Source organism: Lathamus discolor, chromosome 8, assembly GCF_037157495.1.
Source record: "Lathamus discolor isolate bLatDis1 chromosome 8, bLatDis1.hap1, whole genome shotgun sequence".
Lineage (NCBI taxonomy): Eukaryota > Metazoa > Chordata > Aves > Psittaciformes > Psittacidae > Lathamus > Lathamus discolor.
Genome location: NC_088891.1, coordinates 3928223 through 3945355, shown reverse-complemented (window position 1 = coordinate 3945355; position 17133 = coordinate 3928223). Strand labels below are relative to the sequence as shown.

At 41.5% G+C, this 17133-nt stretch overlaps 2 protein-coding genes across 15 annotated transcripts in view; one reads left to right on the top strand and one right to left on the bottom strand.

Annotated features, from left to right (window-relative positions):
• Positions 1–583: 583 nt before the first annotated feature.
• On the bottom strand, positions 584–12006 carry LINS1 (lines homolog 1). 9 transcript variants are annotated; one of them, XM_065688539.1, is made up of 9 exons: positions 11238–11586; positions 10409–10488; positions 9491–9540; positions 8384–8927; positions 8201–8290; positions 7025–7169; positions 6175–6762; positions 2804–2984; positions 584–1928 (listed from the first exon to the last, which is right to left on the bottom strand). In XM_065688539.1, exons 4-9 carry the CDS (start codon positions 8789–8791, stop codon positions 1028–1030), a joined length of 2313 nt encoding a protein of 770 aa, XP_065544611.1. In that variant the 5' UTR covers positions 8792–8927; positions 9491–9540; positions 10409–10488; positions 11238–11586; the 3' UTR covers positions 584–1027. The 9 variants fall into 9 exon arrangements, with proteins under 9 accessions (XP_065544611.1, XP_065544613.1, XP_065544615.1 ...); XM_065688541.1 differs by lacking the exon at positions 10409–10488 and having other exon boundaries at positions 11215–11586; XM_065688543.1 differs by lacking the exon at positions 10409–10488.
• A 262-nt stretch (positions 12007–12268) lies between these two features.
• The window catches only part of ASB7 (ankyrin repeat and SOCS box containing 7), a 31243-nt gene continuing 26378 nt past the window's right edge, over positions 12269–17133 (top strand). For 3 of the 6 annotated variants that reach the window (XM_065688513.1, XM_065688515.1, XM_065688518.1), the window contains exons 1-2: positions 12269–12351; positions 13182–13276. The gene's annotated coding sequence lies outside the window, so the exon portion shown is untranslated. Of the gene's footprint in view, positions 12352–12430; positions 12683–13181; positions 13357–16971; positions 17006–17133 lie in introns of those variants that run through there. The other 3 variants (XM_065688514.1, XM_065688517.1, XM_065688516.1) reach the window with 3 other exon arrangements.

Genomic DNA, 17133 nt, shown 5'->3' with positions numbered 1-17133 from the left:
TCCTAAGTGTGCTCACTGGTTTGGATCCTGCTCCAAACTAACTCTCCCCAAGCAAATTCTTAGACATTTTTCAGGTTATTCAAATTAGATCTAATAAAACATGCAAGGGTAAGAATTCAACATCTTTGCACTGCAGACACTCAATTTCTGGTTACCTGTTTTTGATTTCAAAAAAATTAAGTATATATACTCTACACTTACATAAAATACATAATGGAAGCAAGGAATTGTGTTAGAATTTCACTTCTGCATTACCTAAGCTTGATTTCAGCTATAAAATTCCACTTAAGTGTACTATAAACAGGCAACACATGATCCAAGATAGTTTCACATCTACCTTTCAGTTAAAGGAATATATAAAATATTAAGAAAAACTAAATTCATATTTCAGTGAAGTGATAACACTGCTCATTGAATTAGCCAAACACTAAAAGCTTAAAAAAGTACATCCTAGATGTCCGTTAAGCACTTCAGCCAGCAAGTGTGGCATGGATTATTATGATTGCAATAGCACACCTGAACTGAGATACTCCACTCAGAGCAAGGCACCGATGCAGAGCACACAGTATAAACACCAAAACTGTCCCCAGCTGGAATATTTTATTTAGCTCAACCTCTAAGCAGTCAAGTGTCACATTAACATTTCATTGTATTCCATGAATCACCACCAATCTGGCGATGACTTCATACAAAATGACATTAAGTATAATTGACAATACTTTAAGTATCATCTATTGTTGATAAGCTTTCACATAATCATTTATTATCAATTTTTGAATACCTAACAATTAGTCCTTGTACACCATACGCTGACATACATACCATGAATAAGCCTGGGACCCTAAGGTAAGGGATCATAGCACTGAATGCAACAGCAGATTTTTAATGTGTCAACCAATAACATGTTTATCCTGTTTCAGGGTTATACACTCCCAGGTGCAAGAGGCATGAGCTTCAGAAGTCATTCATCTCATGGAAACATTTCCATGTGTACTAGGTAAAAAAGCCACTAGAAAATGTCTTTGGATTATTGTGGATTCATGTTCTTATTGATATGCTCAATGTGGCTCAGTAGTTTCAACAATGCAGATGGATTATATGGGAAAAGATCCCTTCTCTGCAACCTAGAAATAGCTTTCTGCAGTTCTTCCAAACATTTTGTTGATTTGTAAAGCATTATCCTTTGGGGAATGACATTACCCAAAGATGCCATACAAGTCAAACTGGATGAGGCATTAGATCCCTTTTGTTTCACAGGCAACACTTCAGCCTTGAGTGTATTCCGTTCACCATCCATGTAGCTGCAACCAGCTTCCCTTATCCCCATTTCACCCTCATTATTTAAAGGCACCTGCTTTGTGTTTAGCAAGCAGTCTTTTCCATCTGATTCTAATTCAGAGTCTTCTGAGCTGTCATAATTAACAAGGCTTTGAAGAGAACCCAGCAGAGATGTGCTGTGAGTGCCTATCAAGAAGTCAGACCGGTTAGACTTTACGACTTCATTACCACCTTGCTCTGTTGTAAGTGCAAAGTAATTGTGAGAAGCAGCCGAAGATACCAGAGTCTGTGGTTCTGGTTCACAACAAGCATTTTGCAAACTCTCATCAGTTTTACAGCTTTGTTTTTCTTGATGGGGTGGCTTGACAGAAGAAACTGATTGAAAAGCAGTATGTTTGGTATCAAAATGGTTACAGACATCTACAAGCTGCTGCCAGTCTTTCCTAAGAAGCTTTAAGTACCTTACCAAGTACTCCAGAAAGCAAGTTTCTGATGAAATCAGAAAATCTAGAAGTACTGTGGAATCAAATGCAATTTTTTCAAGAAAAAATACAAAGATACAGTGAGGATTATATCCACTTGCATGCGTAAGGAAGTTCCAGATTTCCTCCTCTTTTTGGCTTAAGTTATGAGCAGCATCATGGCGTAACCTGAAAAGGAAGTCATGAAACGGATTAAATTCAGTTTTGTCAAAAAGTACAAATCAAAACAGAAGTCTTTATATTAGAAAGAAAGAATGATGGTAGGTGTGGTGGGAAATCAGCTTAGGAAGGCAAAGCACTGAACACAGACTTTCTTAAGCAGCACTCCTCCTCCTACTTGCAGTATCTTCTATCAGAAGCTTAAGGGAGATTTTATAAGTTAGGATATCTTGCATGGTAACCTAAACCACAGTGAAGCAGGGACAAATTCATGAAGAACACATGGCTTAGTGGTTAGCAGTAACAGTTTTTATCCACCAGCTGGAATTAACATGGGTCCAGTCCTTAGAGGGCTACTTTGCCAGAAATCCCCAAGTTCTCCTTAATTATAATATCCCATTATTGTCAAACTCCTGGTGTTGAAAGAAGAGTCTTGCCTTTTATCTCTGTTTAACCACTGCTTTAGATTGTGAAGTCAATTATTCTGAATTACAGGATCTGATAAAGTATTTAATAGGAAACTGTTGCACAACTCCCTCATTTTAATCCAAAACACTCACTCAAATTATCAGCAAATTAACTGCTCTTACGCCACACATTATGACAGTGTCCTGAAGGTTTGCAGGGTTTTAAATTATCGCAGAATTCCAGAATTATCTGGGTTGGAAGGGACCTTAAAGCCCATCCAGTTCCGATCCCCTGCCATGGGCAGGGACACCTTCCACTGGACCAGGTTTCTCCAAAACCGGTCCAACCTGGCCTTGGTTGGCCTTTTATTAAGTTTTCTTCATACAAAAGTAATCAATGGAAATGTTATGTGTATTACAATAATCTCACTAAATTACAATTCTTCATAGTTCTGTCAAAGAAAAATGTAGACTAACCTATCAAATTTTAAATAAATGAGTAATAAAGCTTTAGCAGCTTCCCACATATCATCATCTTGCTCTATGAAAACCAAGGACAGCCATTCACAGTGATGTACAACTGGGCGAGACTGTGGGGAAGACTTCAGATGATTCATCCAGAACATCAACAGCTGAGACATGGAATTCTGGAAGTCTCCTGAAAAAGAGAAGTAACCGTGAATTTTGATGTACTTTTTTTGTTACCAGACAACACACACTTTTTACTTTTTAAATTAACAGTACATAACAGTTCACGAATGCTTTCATCAATGCTTTGCTCAACTGATTCAACACTGCACCAAATTGCATAGGTTAGTTCTTGGTACCAAAGAAATCCAGAAATATTCTGCAGAAAACCAAAAGCAGTTATCCAACCTTAAATTCAAGGTGAATGGCTACTCCATTAAACTCTAAACATGCCAAAGTTTAGATGCCAATGTTAACAATTGTAAGTGTGTGACTAAAATTAATTTACTTATTAGGTACCATCCTTGCGCCCCAGACAGGTAAAACTTAACAACACAATTTATTCATCTAACAGCATTCTTCACTTCCTTGAAGTTCAAAGAAGAATATTCAGAGGTGACCTAGAAAGTTTGGGGTACAACAGAGTGAAACCTTCCACACTTAAACTTGCACAATAAAGAACATTACACCTCCAAAAATCTGCATGTATCAGGAACCCACAAAAATGTGACTGTGCCCATACCACAGGGACTTATACTTTCCTTTTACTCCCCAGTAGCTTCATTGGTACATCACAAACTAAACTTGATCTGAAATCAAGGTCAATGCCACAGATGTAATAATTCAATATGAACACTTTGCCGAGATGTCATCTTGGGTAATTCTTCCCATACGAAATAATAACACAACTGGCATGTTTTGTCAGGACTGGAGCAAACCCCCCGCAGTATGATTCACTGTAGAAATTAACTGCAGTCATCTATAGTTGATGGGAATAAATTGTCATTTCTACAGTAAGATGAAGTATGAAGCCTGCAATATAGTCCTATTCTTTATAAGATACATTCCTGATGGATGATGCATGCTTTCAAGTACATACAGGCTTAAGATAAAGGTACCTTCTTGAGTACCTTCTTGAGATGGTCTAAAGTCCTTGCTGAAATGATTAACATAAGAGTATTTTCCCTGCAAATCTTCATTTCCCCCTCACTCTAAACACTTCACTCCTGGGTGAGAAAAGCACTTCAAAATTCATGCCACTTAATGTAGTAGCTACTCATAAAAATAACTTTGTATTCATACAACAGGCTATTCCCCTTAAGTCAAGAAACTTCCCTCTTCAATACTAATGATGTAGTAGGTAGCATGGTACCAGGTACCAGTTTTTCATGTAACACAACACAAATTCAATGTTTAGAAAAGAGAGAAATTTCCTGCAACGTGGGAACCAATTTTCCTTACCACATCATTAGGTGGTTTTCCTTCATATATGACTAAGATTTGCATTTCTTCTTAGAAAATAATAAGAACAGCAAATTATCATTGTTCCAAATAGTTACTGTTCAGACTGAAGTCTTCCCTATAAATCAAAGCTATCTGGAAATTACCCTCAAAATTGAAATAAATTCAAGTTAAGCCACATTAATTCATGTTAATAAAAAAAGATAAGATCAAGCAGCTTCCCAGAAGGGAAGTTACCATGTTAAAGCATTTTGGTGCTTGTTTTAACCACTTAATTTAATGTCAACTAAAATAGAAGCACCACTCCTTTCAATTTGAAATTATTCTTGACAATTGGGGTATTTGAATCTAATTAAAGAACCCATTTCTGTGTTATGAATCTGGAAAAGAAAGGGAAAACTTCTCTTTGAGAAAGAATAGATTTAACCTACATTCTTCTATTCACTCATTCTTAGACAATCTCAGTTTCTACACATTTTTGAGAAGGTGGATCACAAGTAAAATACTCTCCACAAATATTTAAACTCTAAGAATTTAACTGGCATCACAAATATATCATCTTCCAAAATCTGGGAAAAGTGTCAGGAACTGTCTTACAGAAGCCCATAGCTCTTTTGCACTGTCAGATAAATTAAAATGGATTTTATGCTTGCTACAGAATGTAGAAATATAAAAAGTAAAATAACATTTACATCCAGAACTTGCATTAAAATGCCTCAATATATTTAAACTGCTGTGAAATTTCAGTCTTGTTTAAGAAGAAATACAAATTATTTTCTACTTCTTGCCACATCATCAACTGGCTGACAATAAGGAACACCCATTCTCACATGTATTTGACTAGAAACACTCCTTCAGAACTGCCTTTCCATTTTTGCCACGAAGCCTGTAATCCTGGGACAGCAAGCTGCTTTGATCTCAGAATTCGCACATCCACGTTCACAAGGCTTAGCAGCAGATGATGTGCATTGCTTGCTTCTCAGGGGTAAAAAAGGCAAGTGGAAAGATGGGATTCCAGGCAATCCTGATTTGCGATTCCTGATTTGTCTCTCAGACAAAAAAGCCTCACATCACCACTTCTTTACAGCACAGGAAAAGAATACTAACTAGCTACCAGCGTGACATAGCAATGCATCCTCTTCCATCAGGAATGCAAGTTACACGGCATTCCCTCACCATCCCACTGCCTGCCTCCCGGCATAGCCCCAGCACCACAGCTGCTCTTCTACTAATCTAATTCATCTATTCAGTAGAACAAACATACACAAGTAAGCAGGTATGAGAAATACGCCTCACACCTACTAATTCAAAGGACTAGACCTATCAGTCAGGGTGAAGAACACAACCACTATATTCTACTAAGTCTCCTAGTTTTCCTGTCTCTATAGCTTCATTACTTTTACTTTTCCTGCTTCTGCTGGTTTTGACAATTATATTGTACATCTGAGTGTAATGCCTAGTGCTTTCAACCAAGAAAAGTACATAATAGTATTCAAAAGTTCTCCCTCCACATTTGAAAACAGGAGAGTACTACCTGCAGTTCCTTTTAGTTCCCCACCCTAAACAGAGTAGAAGCTTGTGCTATGGGCTCTCTTCCAACTGGAGAAAAGCCTGGTATTCCCAGGCTGGCTGAACTACTTCAAATATTAATACATACTCTTAACAAGAAAAGCTTTCAACCCCAAATACAGCTGTTTCAAGCTCACCATATTGCAGGGACAAGGATAGGATAAAACACAAGGAGACAACTAACTAGGTGGGACACAGTGATAAGATGTTTCCTGGGTGGGTCCTCTCTTTCCTCCCTCCCACCACCACTAATTCAGCTGAATTCTATTTACAGTCTTAATGAGCTGTGACTATAAAATCTGAAACCTTTAAAACTCCTGCTGCTTAATAAGCAAAGCTGAAACTATTACCTTTGATTTCAGCTTCTGTAGCAGAGTTCTGAAACTTGAATTCCAATGCTTTAAGCACAATCAGACTTAAGGCTCTGAGAACAGTTTGGTCAGGACCACCTGGAGTGTCATCTCCAGGAGCAGCTTCACTGCCTCCAAAGTAGCTGGCCTTTTCTCCGAGTGGGATCTGATTAAGCCAAGTCAAATCCACAACCTGCAGGATAGCATTACTCAGTGCAAGCATATCCTCGTGTAAAGATGAGGTTTGGAAGAAGAGCGATCCACTTTTTGCATCTTCTCTAGGCTTGTAAAGGACACATTTTTTAAGGAGCAAAATTAACTTCTTCTTGATTAAATAGTGAACTGATGAGCTAATGACATCCAGGACATGAGAAACTTTCAAGAACAATATTCTCTGGCATCTGAGTGGTTCTAATTCAGTTCTGGAAGCCAAAAGTGCTTCAAGTAGATCTATAAAACTGATCAAAGTGTTTGTATCTTCAGAATAAGGTGAAGCATAGTGGTGACTGTCAAAGCGATGGAACAGAATGGAATTATAAAATCCTTCCAGCACAGCATCAAGGGGAGCCAACAACTTCTTCAAAATACCTACAGCAATAAGAACGACATTGTGGAGTTGGAGTGAAACACAGTCAGCTAAATCATCGGATAAGCAGAAAACAAGTGACTGTGACCAGTCTTAGGTTTTCAGCATGTTTAAACCACTGCATTTTAACAGTACTTTGTCACCCTCTTTGTAATGAAGAACGTAGGCGTTCTTTAGACAAGCTGCTCTAGACGAGATTACAAGTAACATTCCTCCCCCTAGTGGGCACTCGTGCAGGGCTAACATCACAAATCGCGACAGTACCTGCTTTTTTAGGTAAAGCTTTATCTTTCAGTATGTCCTTGACAATAGTTGTAAGAGTCCACAGACATTGTGCCACCCGGGTGTTCACAGGGAATCCTGAAAGAGTCTTCAAACTGAAGGTGAGCCAGGTGACATTCAATGTGCTCTGTGAAAACCCGTTCAAAAACCAATCACACACGATTTACAGTTGCTATGCAAAGTAAATTAAATCATAACACAATGATTTAAAGTTGTATATTAAAAAGATTCAAATGTAGGTATAGGCAAAACAGAGGTAGATGCAGTATGTCTGTCCAGTGCATCTTTTAAGGCCTCTATTTACCAGCAGGAAGCCACACACGCAACAGAAAAATCTGTATTTTCCAAAAAGGGAAAACCAAACCTCTTAATGTCATGTGACCTACCCAAAATTGGGTAATCCTGTAGACAGACCATATCGGAAGTCACAATTCCCAGACAACTTTGCAAGAAATATCACATATTTCTGAGAGAAATACATCCAGAGACGCTACTACAGAGGCTACAATATATATTCAACAAATACACAGCAAGTGGAAAAAAACCCTAAAGTAACTTGAACAGTCAAACATGAAAATACAGGAAAATTTCTGATTAATGTTCAATAGGTTATTACATATTTTTATCTACTGTATCACCAAACAGGTATCAAGTAAGTGTAAAATACACTAACAGTCTAGATTACTGGGGTTTTTTTTTAAATACCCGTACTGCAACTTTGAAGAGAATATTCCAAGAGAGAGTCTCTTGGAATATTTATTACATCTCTTTCCTATCCATCACTTACAAACCAAAGCCCCTAAAGATGCACTTTGTGGGCAAACTATGACCTTCACATTGTTCCTGATACTGGAGTGAAACACACTTCAACAAAACTGCGTGGCATTTTAAGGGACTAAGAGAGTCCAGCAGACTGCAGGTGTGCCTCTCAAAGCTAGAGCAGACATGCAGGCAATGAATGAAGGACAGAAGCAGTTTTGATGTTACTCTGTAGATCTGCTCACAAAAGGAGCCTCTTTAGAATAACTTTCAGATTTTACAGTAATCACATAGCAACTGCTTTTGTGCCAAATTTGGCTCTAGAGTCAAATGGAACAACTTGAAGGCACATATCCACTAAGTCATTTTTTAAGCTGTGAAAAGTTATGCCACACTCACCTCTTCCTTCAGCTGGAAATACACAAGAGAAGCTAAACTTCTTGAAGCCATGTGAGATAACAGCTGATCACAACTACCAAGCAGACAAACCTGCAAACACATAGAAGGAAGTATGTAAGCCATGTCCCTTTTTGGTTTTTACCTCCTTTCACGGAAATCTTTCAGAAGTTTATCAAAGCTTACCAATTTTGAGTCAATTTTTGCCTCTTTCAGAAGAAGGACAAAGATCTCACAGTACTTCTGTCTCATACTGAACTCTGTTTCCTGGGACTCTGCTTGAGCAGCCATCATCTTGATCAAGGTTAACTGAAGCAGCATCACTTCTCGTGGACAAAATGAAGAGCTCAAGTTTGCAAAGCTATTTGATACATCATCCGTCGTAGTGACAACCGCACCTGGCATCTCAGTGTCCTGATGGCTCCCAATACCACCACTAGTAGATGGCAGATGCATCCAATGGCATGATTCATCTCCTTCTGCTGACTGTTCAACACACGGATTAAGTAGAGAGGTATAATGGTGGCTTTCCTTTGCCAGTGGAATGCCGACCAGCACATCCTTATACATCTGCTGCAGAAGAGAGATCTTCATGATGAGAACATTCAATATTTCAGAAAATGCTGTATGTCTTCACTGGTTATTCATCATCACGGCAAATCAGCTTCGAGGTTATTTTTATCCAATATGAGAAACAGAAGCACTATCAGGCATTTCTCTTTTAAGTTACCTAGAAAGCAATATTTTGCTATTACTGAACTGATAACAAGAAAGATACAAAAGAACACCACACATTTTTGGAGTTCACAGTACCATTATTAAATGTATTTTGAAACTACAAATTCACTGTTTAAAAACAACATGCTTTTAGGATCCCCATCTTTCAGTCTGGCATAATCAGCCAGGAAGACTCCTGAAGCTGGCTGTCTGTAGTTGGGTTTTATTTAAATATTACATTTTCCCTTTCTTTTCAATGGAAAAAAACAGCCCTTCCAGCTGGTAAGAAATTCTAAAGATCTTCCCATCTATGCATCAATTACACCCGCATCTATCATCACACCAAATATTTTAAACTATTATTGGGGTTTAGCAGAAAATTAGTAAACAATGAAACTCTAAAAATCAGTATTTTGAGGTGCTTTTTTTGGTTTAGTTTTTACTCATCTTAAGTTTTTAAAGCACTATCAAATACTGAGAATTACACCTTTATTTTTACAACTGGATTTTTTAACTGCAACTGGAGCATGCACTGACAAAATGGCTTCCCAAAGGTATAATGAATTAGGGGTAGACCAGGATAATGTACACAGACTCCTCACTTCTTCCACCATCAGAAGTATTTCCTGCAGAAGAGAATCTAAAATTAGAGAACAAGAAGCTGCCTGCAGGGAGTGATCTACAATTCACTCTGGTGTGGTACTTCTAGACACATTCAGCAGTGATTGACCTGACAACTCCAAAATGTTGGAGTATGCTTCTCACCCAGCAGAAATAAGAACTCTTCCCCCATCCTTTTCCATACTCCACATTTTAGATGTTAAGAATAAATCTGATACTTCATACAATAAATTCCTTCTTTGCTTGCAGAATCTATTAGGAATTCTGCATGAGATGGACATTTACAACCCGAAACCCCATAAAATTTCTTCAGAAATCACTGAATTTTTTACGTGGCTATTGTTCCTATCTTTGAGTTTTATTTCTTCCTAAATGAATACCTAATAAAGTAAAATTATCTTGACACATTTACTTCTGTGTTCAAGATCAACTTGAATTATTACCCTACGTGGTAGATGAACTGATCCCCCATGCACAAATTCATACAACACAGAAAGGTTGCTAAGGCAGAAGAGATTTAGAACTCCTCTAGCATATCCACTATGGGATTTTACCTTGGCCATATGATATTGGTCATGCTTTCTCTGATCCTACCACAATACATTGATAAGATGCCATTAATTTATAAGCACTTTACAAAAACATTTATAAGAAACGTCTCACTCCCACATGACAACAGCTCATGAGTAGAAGTCACTAAAGGAAATGAAATGTGAGGGGGCTTATTTTGAAGCAATTTCCTTCAAAGAGGGGGAAAATGTCAGACAATGACTAAGTTTATTTCAAACATAGTCAGAAAGCAGAGAAAAGCTCAAACCTGAAGAGTAAAGAAAAGCAATGGTATTCATAGACAAGAAATGTTAAAACTCCAACCTTTAATTGTATTATTTATTTGAGTTACTCATGACAGCATCTAAACACCCATTAACGTAACGCCTCACAGTGTCAGACTCCTGCATGAACAATAAGAAACAGTCCTAAAAACCTTATAAATAGACTGATCAGGGAATGGACAGAAAGGAAAACTATGCAAAACGAACCACAAATAAGTACTTTGTTATACATTATTTTCATGACTACTTCAGCTAAGCTTTAGAATCAAAACCAAAGTCCTGCAGAGCTGCAGAGTAAGAGAAGAAACTTAATGGAAAACGAAACAAAGAACTGGAGATGAAATCTCAGATGGCAGTCAAAGCCTCTAACGTTTAAGGACCAAGCAAAGTTTACGTAGTTGCAAATGCATCCAGAATATCCTAAATCAAAAGTTATAAAATATGTATATTATATGGGGTACTTAATTTAGCACAAAGTCCTAGAAAGCATTGATTTGAATGGACTAACACTCTTGATACCACATTTTACTAACACAAGTGGCTTATGATGACACACAATTACTCAGAGACATTACTAATGAGGCATGATTGAGAAAGCTATTGTCAAGTCCCTATATTACTCTTTCCCTGTTATATATACTATTAAATGTTAATTGCATGAGTAGCAACTGGGAGAAAACAAACTATCCAATAAACCCACCCTATTTTCGTTAAAAAACTAAATCAGGTAAAGCAAAATGAAACCACAGCCCATGACTTTTGGGTTGGAGTCTGAAGGCTTCGGGTCTCCTTACAACGGAATGACTGAATCATTTAAGAAACAAACATACTTTGGGCTACTTGTACCTGCAATGACTTCGTAGGCTCACCTTTCAATACATGCTTCTGCTCTGTGTTGAAATACTGTAAACGCCTCTAAAATAGTGTGATTTCCTTCCAAAAGCTGCGAGCTGCCCACTGCCTGTTAACTGACAGCATGCCAGGTGCTTCACCTGCTCTTCTGTGAGCATCTTTAGCCACTAGAGATGGGGCAGAGGGACCCAACCCGGCCTCACCGGAGAGCTGCACCTACCACTGGCGCTTCAGAACCCCCAGCAATACGATACCGGCGGGAAAAGCTCACTAAAAGCGATATTCCAGCCGGACAAGGGAAGAGCACGGATGCGTGTAACCACTGCCCCAGAACCGGCGCACAGCGCCCCGCGGCCTGCAGGCCCTCTCCCCCTCACCCTCCTGCAGAAGGCCCCTCAGCCTCCACACCCCTCTCCGTGCCCTGAGGGCCACCCGAGGCCTTTCTGTACCGCTTCCAGCCCCGTCCTGCCCTCCTTCACCCGCGCAGGACAGCCCCGACCTCCTCCAACCCGCCCGGCTGCCGCTGCCCCTGCCCCGGCTCCCCTCAGCCAGCCCGCCGCTGAGGCCCCGCCCCTTTCCCCCCCCTTCCTCCGGTAGCCCTCGGCCCCGCTCGGCCACCCCGAGCCGCCGCGCCGACGGGCCCCTCCCCTCCCCGTCCCGTCGCCAGGCAACCGCTGCCTAGGCAACCACCGCGACTCACCCGCCCCCGCAGACCGGGCGCCGTAAGGCTCAACTCTCCTCCGCCAAAACGCCGGAACCACCGCAGCCAGTTCCACGCCCCTGTCGCAAAACCCTTTCCCCCCCCTCCCTCTCCCCCGCGGCTTTACGGCAAGGGGGCAGAGCAACAGGCGGAGCCGCCGTCAGCCCGGAATCCAATCAGGCGTGTCGGCGGCGCGCGGTTGTGGGCGGTCCCAGCGCGGCGGCAGCGGATTGGCTGTGACGGAGGTCAGTCCCTGCCCGCTGACCCCGGTGCGAGCGGCGGGGGGCGGCTCGGTGCAAAGTGTCCCCGCACGGCTCGGCCCCCGCCCGCGGCCGGCGCCGCCGCTGCCCCCGCCCGCCGCCGCCGCACCACCAGCGCGGGGGGCGGCTGCGCACGGGGCCGCGCCGCCCGCTGCCCCCGGCCGCACACAGGTAACGGCCGCGGGCGCCGCCTGCCCGCTGCCTCCCGCACGGGGGACGGGGGGAGCGAGGGGGCGCGACCCCATGGCCCGCCGCGGGGCCTCCCCTCCGCCGCCCCGGGCAGCCCCTCCGGCGGGGGTCGCCGCCGGCCTGCTCCTCCCCGCTCCCCCTCGGTGGGCTGTGAGGGGCTTCCCCGCCGCCCCCCGCTGTGCAGGGGGTGCCCGGCTCCTCGCCGCTCTGCCCGCCCTGGGCCGCGGGGGGAAGGCAGGCAGGCAGGCAGGCTCCGGGCCACCCGCCCCGCGCCGCGCTCCGGGGGCTGCCCGCGGACCGGGGTTCTCTGGCGGTGAGGGCAGAGGGGAGCGCAGGGCTCCTGCGGAGCGCGTCCCCTTCTTCCTCTGGGCCCTCCTGCCGCCGGGCCGTCGGGCTCTGCGCCGGGGCTTGGTGGGGTTTTTGTATGTGTGTGTGCGTGTGTGCGCGCTTGACGGTTCCCGGAGCATGAGCTCCTGCAAGGGAGCGATTTTCATTTCCCAGTAGCTCTCCTTTCTGGGTTACTTCCTGTCCCATTCTTTAGTTCTTATCTTTTACTTCAGTTCCCTGGAGGAGCTGGCTTGACAGGGTCGCGGGCCTGTCGTTACCGTCCTTCCAACTCCTTAGTACCCCTGAGAGCGCCCTTCTGTCGGGTTGAGGTCCTGATTTAGAGGAATAACCCTTTCCTTCCTAATTTCTTGAAGGCTCTTCCTGTCGTGACCTGCTCTTGCTTTGGTGTTAACCATTTTCATTCTCCGTTTCTCTCGTTTATGTCATCGTGTGGCTCAGTTCAACTTTTGTTTTTTCTTTTTTAGCTTGGAGCTGCCTTAAAGGAGAATTAAAAACTGTGACTCCAAAGAACAAAATAAGACAGAAGTGAGGAACCAGCGTTCAAAAACACCACAGAAAGGTGATCATTCTTATGGACTCTTGGAATCATCCTAGACACATGGTTTGGGCCTCTCCTTGTGTTTTGATGGATTTGAATAGGTAGCAGCAGATTTCTTTGTTCTCATAAAACCTACTTGCTATTGACCTTTACAAGTTTGAAAGCTCCGAAGCTCTTTTGAAGTAGGGTTCCTCTTTCTTCTTGTAACGCTTTGTCATTTTCTAAATTTAATCCGCAAACATTATTTTGCTTATGAATTGCTACTTAATGGGTCTTTGTGTCTCCTCATCTCGGCAATGTCACTTAAAATTACTTCACTCTGTGCTGGTTAAAAGGGCCTTTTCTTAAGGCCTATTCACAGATTTATGGATGCAACACAGGATTTGCTTCTGCTCTGATTGCAGAATCTTTATTGGAGTAGGTCATGGTAATTGCATTACGTTGGTTTAGTCCTACCTGACTTTGCGTGGGTCTCTTTTTCGGTGTTGTACTGTAATGGAGCTGCAAAAATTGAAATCCATTTAATTGGATGGTGTTTGTTTACAAGGACTTATTTTTGGGGTTGAGATCACAGGAGAAGATAATGCTGTTAGCTGCTTAAGAATAAAAAGGAAAGGAGTCATCGAAAACAATCCTGCTGGTAGGAGGAAGGCTCGCTTGCAGGGGGAGAGCAGTTTGTAGGAAGAATTGCTTGTTTTAAGTAGTGAGATGAAGAGATGGGCTCACGGGGGGGGGGGGGGGGGGGGGTGGTGAATGATGTCAGTCAGCCTTTTAATGCATCCTACTGTTTGTGTGCCCCAAATAATGGGGTTTGTGCATGTTCTGTCAAGACAGAGTCTGACTTGAATCCATTCTAATCTGTTTCAAATGTAGATGAGTTTGTTATTTTGGTAAATACATCCTCTATATAGGTCCCTTTGGTTTCTGTTGTGTTTTCAGAGATGTCATTAACTGTACCAGAGTGTTTTTCATTGTCAGCAATCAATTAGTCTTTAGCATTAGTTGGGGGGGAAAAGCAGTACCTGTTGCCAACAATCGTGGTCAAGGGTGGATCGGTTTTCTTGTGCAGGTGTCTTTAGCATGTGATAAAAAGCAGCTGCTACATGTCAAAGTTTAAAGAGCAAATACCTGTGTAATACAAGTGCAACAAATTCTGAGATGTTTGAAAGTACAGGAAAGAAACATTCCATGTTATTTTGATACCATACTGCAAAACCACACTTCATAGTGGAGCATGTGGCCATGCCCAGTGTGATTGCAGGAGGGAATATTTTGCTAGTAGGCGAGATAAATGTGTACTAGTTCATCCAAAGTTGGTTTATTATAACGCCCACTTTACAACCCATCTAACATTGGGCCTTGCATCAATGTAGCTACTCCAACAGGACGCCTCTTGGTGCCGATAAGTCATAAGATCTTAGGGATTTTTTCATGGAGGGAAATGTAAGTTTTCATTGGATTTGTGAAGTCTCATTCGTAACATGAAATGCCAATGTGGCAAAGTTTGGCTCAGATGCAGAGACTGGACTTGAGTTTATAGGAATCAGGGGATTGGCTTCTGTCAGAGAGTTGGACATGGTCAAAACAAGGAGATAAATGATACATTGAAGTCCTATTCTGGAAGAAATGCAGCCTATTGCAAGTATAGCTAGCCCTGGTAGATAAAGTTGCACATCTTTTTTTTTTTAACTCTCTTCAGGCTATATACTCATTTTAGGTTTGTTTTGCCTTACTGTGGATTCTAAACCCTTAAAGGAAATGTGCTGTCTGAGAGGCTGTTTTCCCTTATTCCAGTGTTTGCTTACGGAATGATACTATCACAATGAAAAACTTGCTTTATCCACTGAAGCCATCCAATGAGTTTTGTCTACTTGGATTCTTTTAGGCTATATTAAAAAGAAATACAGGGAAAATAAAAGTTTTCCAGAGATGGTTGAATGAAACAAACTGTAAGCAGCACTCATTTTATTCTTCAGCTATGCTGTGAGGGTTAGGGCTGAAGTGACTGCTTTAATGTGGTTTGAACTAGCCATTGTTCTCTGCTGCAGTCATTCTATGAAATACTGGTGTTTGGATTCTTTAATATTAGCAAGTCATACTAAAATACATAGATCTTATACATTAACACTTATTATGAATTATTATTTACTTTTAATGCCAAGCTTTCTTCTGACTTGTACTTGTTTAAAACTTAGTAACAGCACCACTGTAAGTCAGAAGAGAGATTGTATTTGATGCTTGGTACCAGAGGATCTCCAAGCATGCTGCAGAGTACAAGCTCCCTGCAGTTTGTCAATGCACGTCTTGAGGGAGGCTTGTGGCTGTGTGACACTGATGCAGCAATCTGTACTGAAAAAACATTTGTGAGGCCTTACTGTAGCACTGGCATTGATGAGGTCTTCGATTTGGGGTGATTTGCAGTATTTCTTCACTGGCCTCTGCTCGGTTAAGGTTGCTAGTGTATCAGTGGGAATCTTGAGGATAGTTAATAGTTGATGTGGTACTGTTGCTTTCTGAAGGTGAGGTCTCTTGTGCATACCTGTTGGCAGACCTGAAGTTGTTTGAGCTGGGTGATTTCACTGCTTCCCCATCAGGCCCAAAAGTCTGAGCCCACAACCCCTCTGTGAAATGGGTTATAGTTGGTAAAACGATGCCTCTGTACTTCACTTTGAGCCCCTTGCAGAACATAACAACACAGCAGCTGCTTATGAGTATATAGCACCACTAAGCAGCATCATACAGTGCTATCAACACCTGAAGCTGATGGAGGACTTGTACATTAACTAGTTATTTTAAATGTAGTATGTCCAAGCTACGAGATGGAATTACAGAAGCTCTGATGAGAAGTGTGTAACTTTTAATGACCACTTATGAAGAGTGAAGGCTTCTTTTCTTTGAAGTAGCAGTTCCTTTGTGAGGCTGGGGATTCATGCACTGTTAACTCACTGCTTTTCAGACCCAGCAATTCGCATGTGTTGGTTGGTGATTTTCATTGTGGCCACTTGGGTACCTCCCTTGATGTCTGCCTGGGATGTAGCATAGAACATATAGAAGAAAATGTATTCAGGATTATAAAGCTCTATGAAATATTAATATTTCCTGTGTTATTTGCAAACTTTGATTGTGGTATGAGAACACAAATAATGATTGTTGCCTTACTTTCTTGTCTGAAGAGCTCCTGAAATAGGAAGTTGAGTGACAGATGAAGATGATAGTTGCATTTAGGTTTTGTCAAACACATATTGACCGTTTTTAAAATACCATTGAAGTACGAACACATTGAGTTTTGAAATGGGTGGGAGAAGTGGGTTGTGAGAATAATGAATGCTAATGTGATTATCCCTTGTTTTAATTTTATTTGATTTAAATGTCTTGGAATACTTTAACCACAGACAGCTAGGACCTACACTGATTAGGTCTATGCTGGGTATTAAATGTCATGTGTAATGGTACGCTTTCCTTGTGGTATAGAGTTATGCCAACATCAGGACTAATTATGGTCCTGTTTCTGCTCTTAGATGTGTAATTCTAGGGTTTAGGAATCAGATCTATCTGTTAGGCCGTAAGAATGCACAACATACCGCATTAGGAGGTCTTGCTTTTAGTACCAACCTTGAATTTTCTTTAAAGTAACTATATACATCTGTCAGAATTAATTTTCCACATGATGTTTGCAGTGACTTTAATGAACTGACACATTGATGTGGGAAAGTCTAAGATCTCTGTGACAACATGAGACATTATCAATAGGTAATGAAGATGTTTATCTGATTTTTTTTTTTTATTTAGTGTGCTACGTCTACTATAATTATTAGTATTTTAAGCAAACTTTAAGTCATTGAGTAAGTGAGCTTTGCTTTAACTAAATATGACTTCTT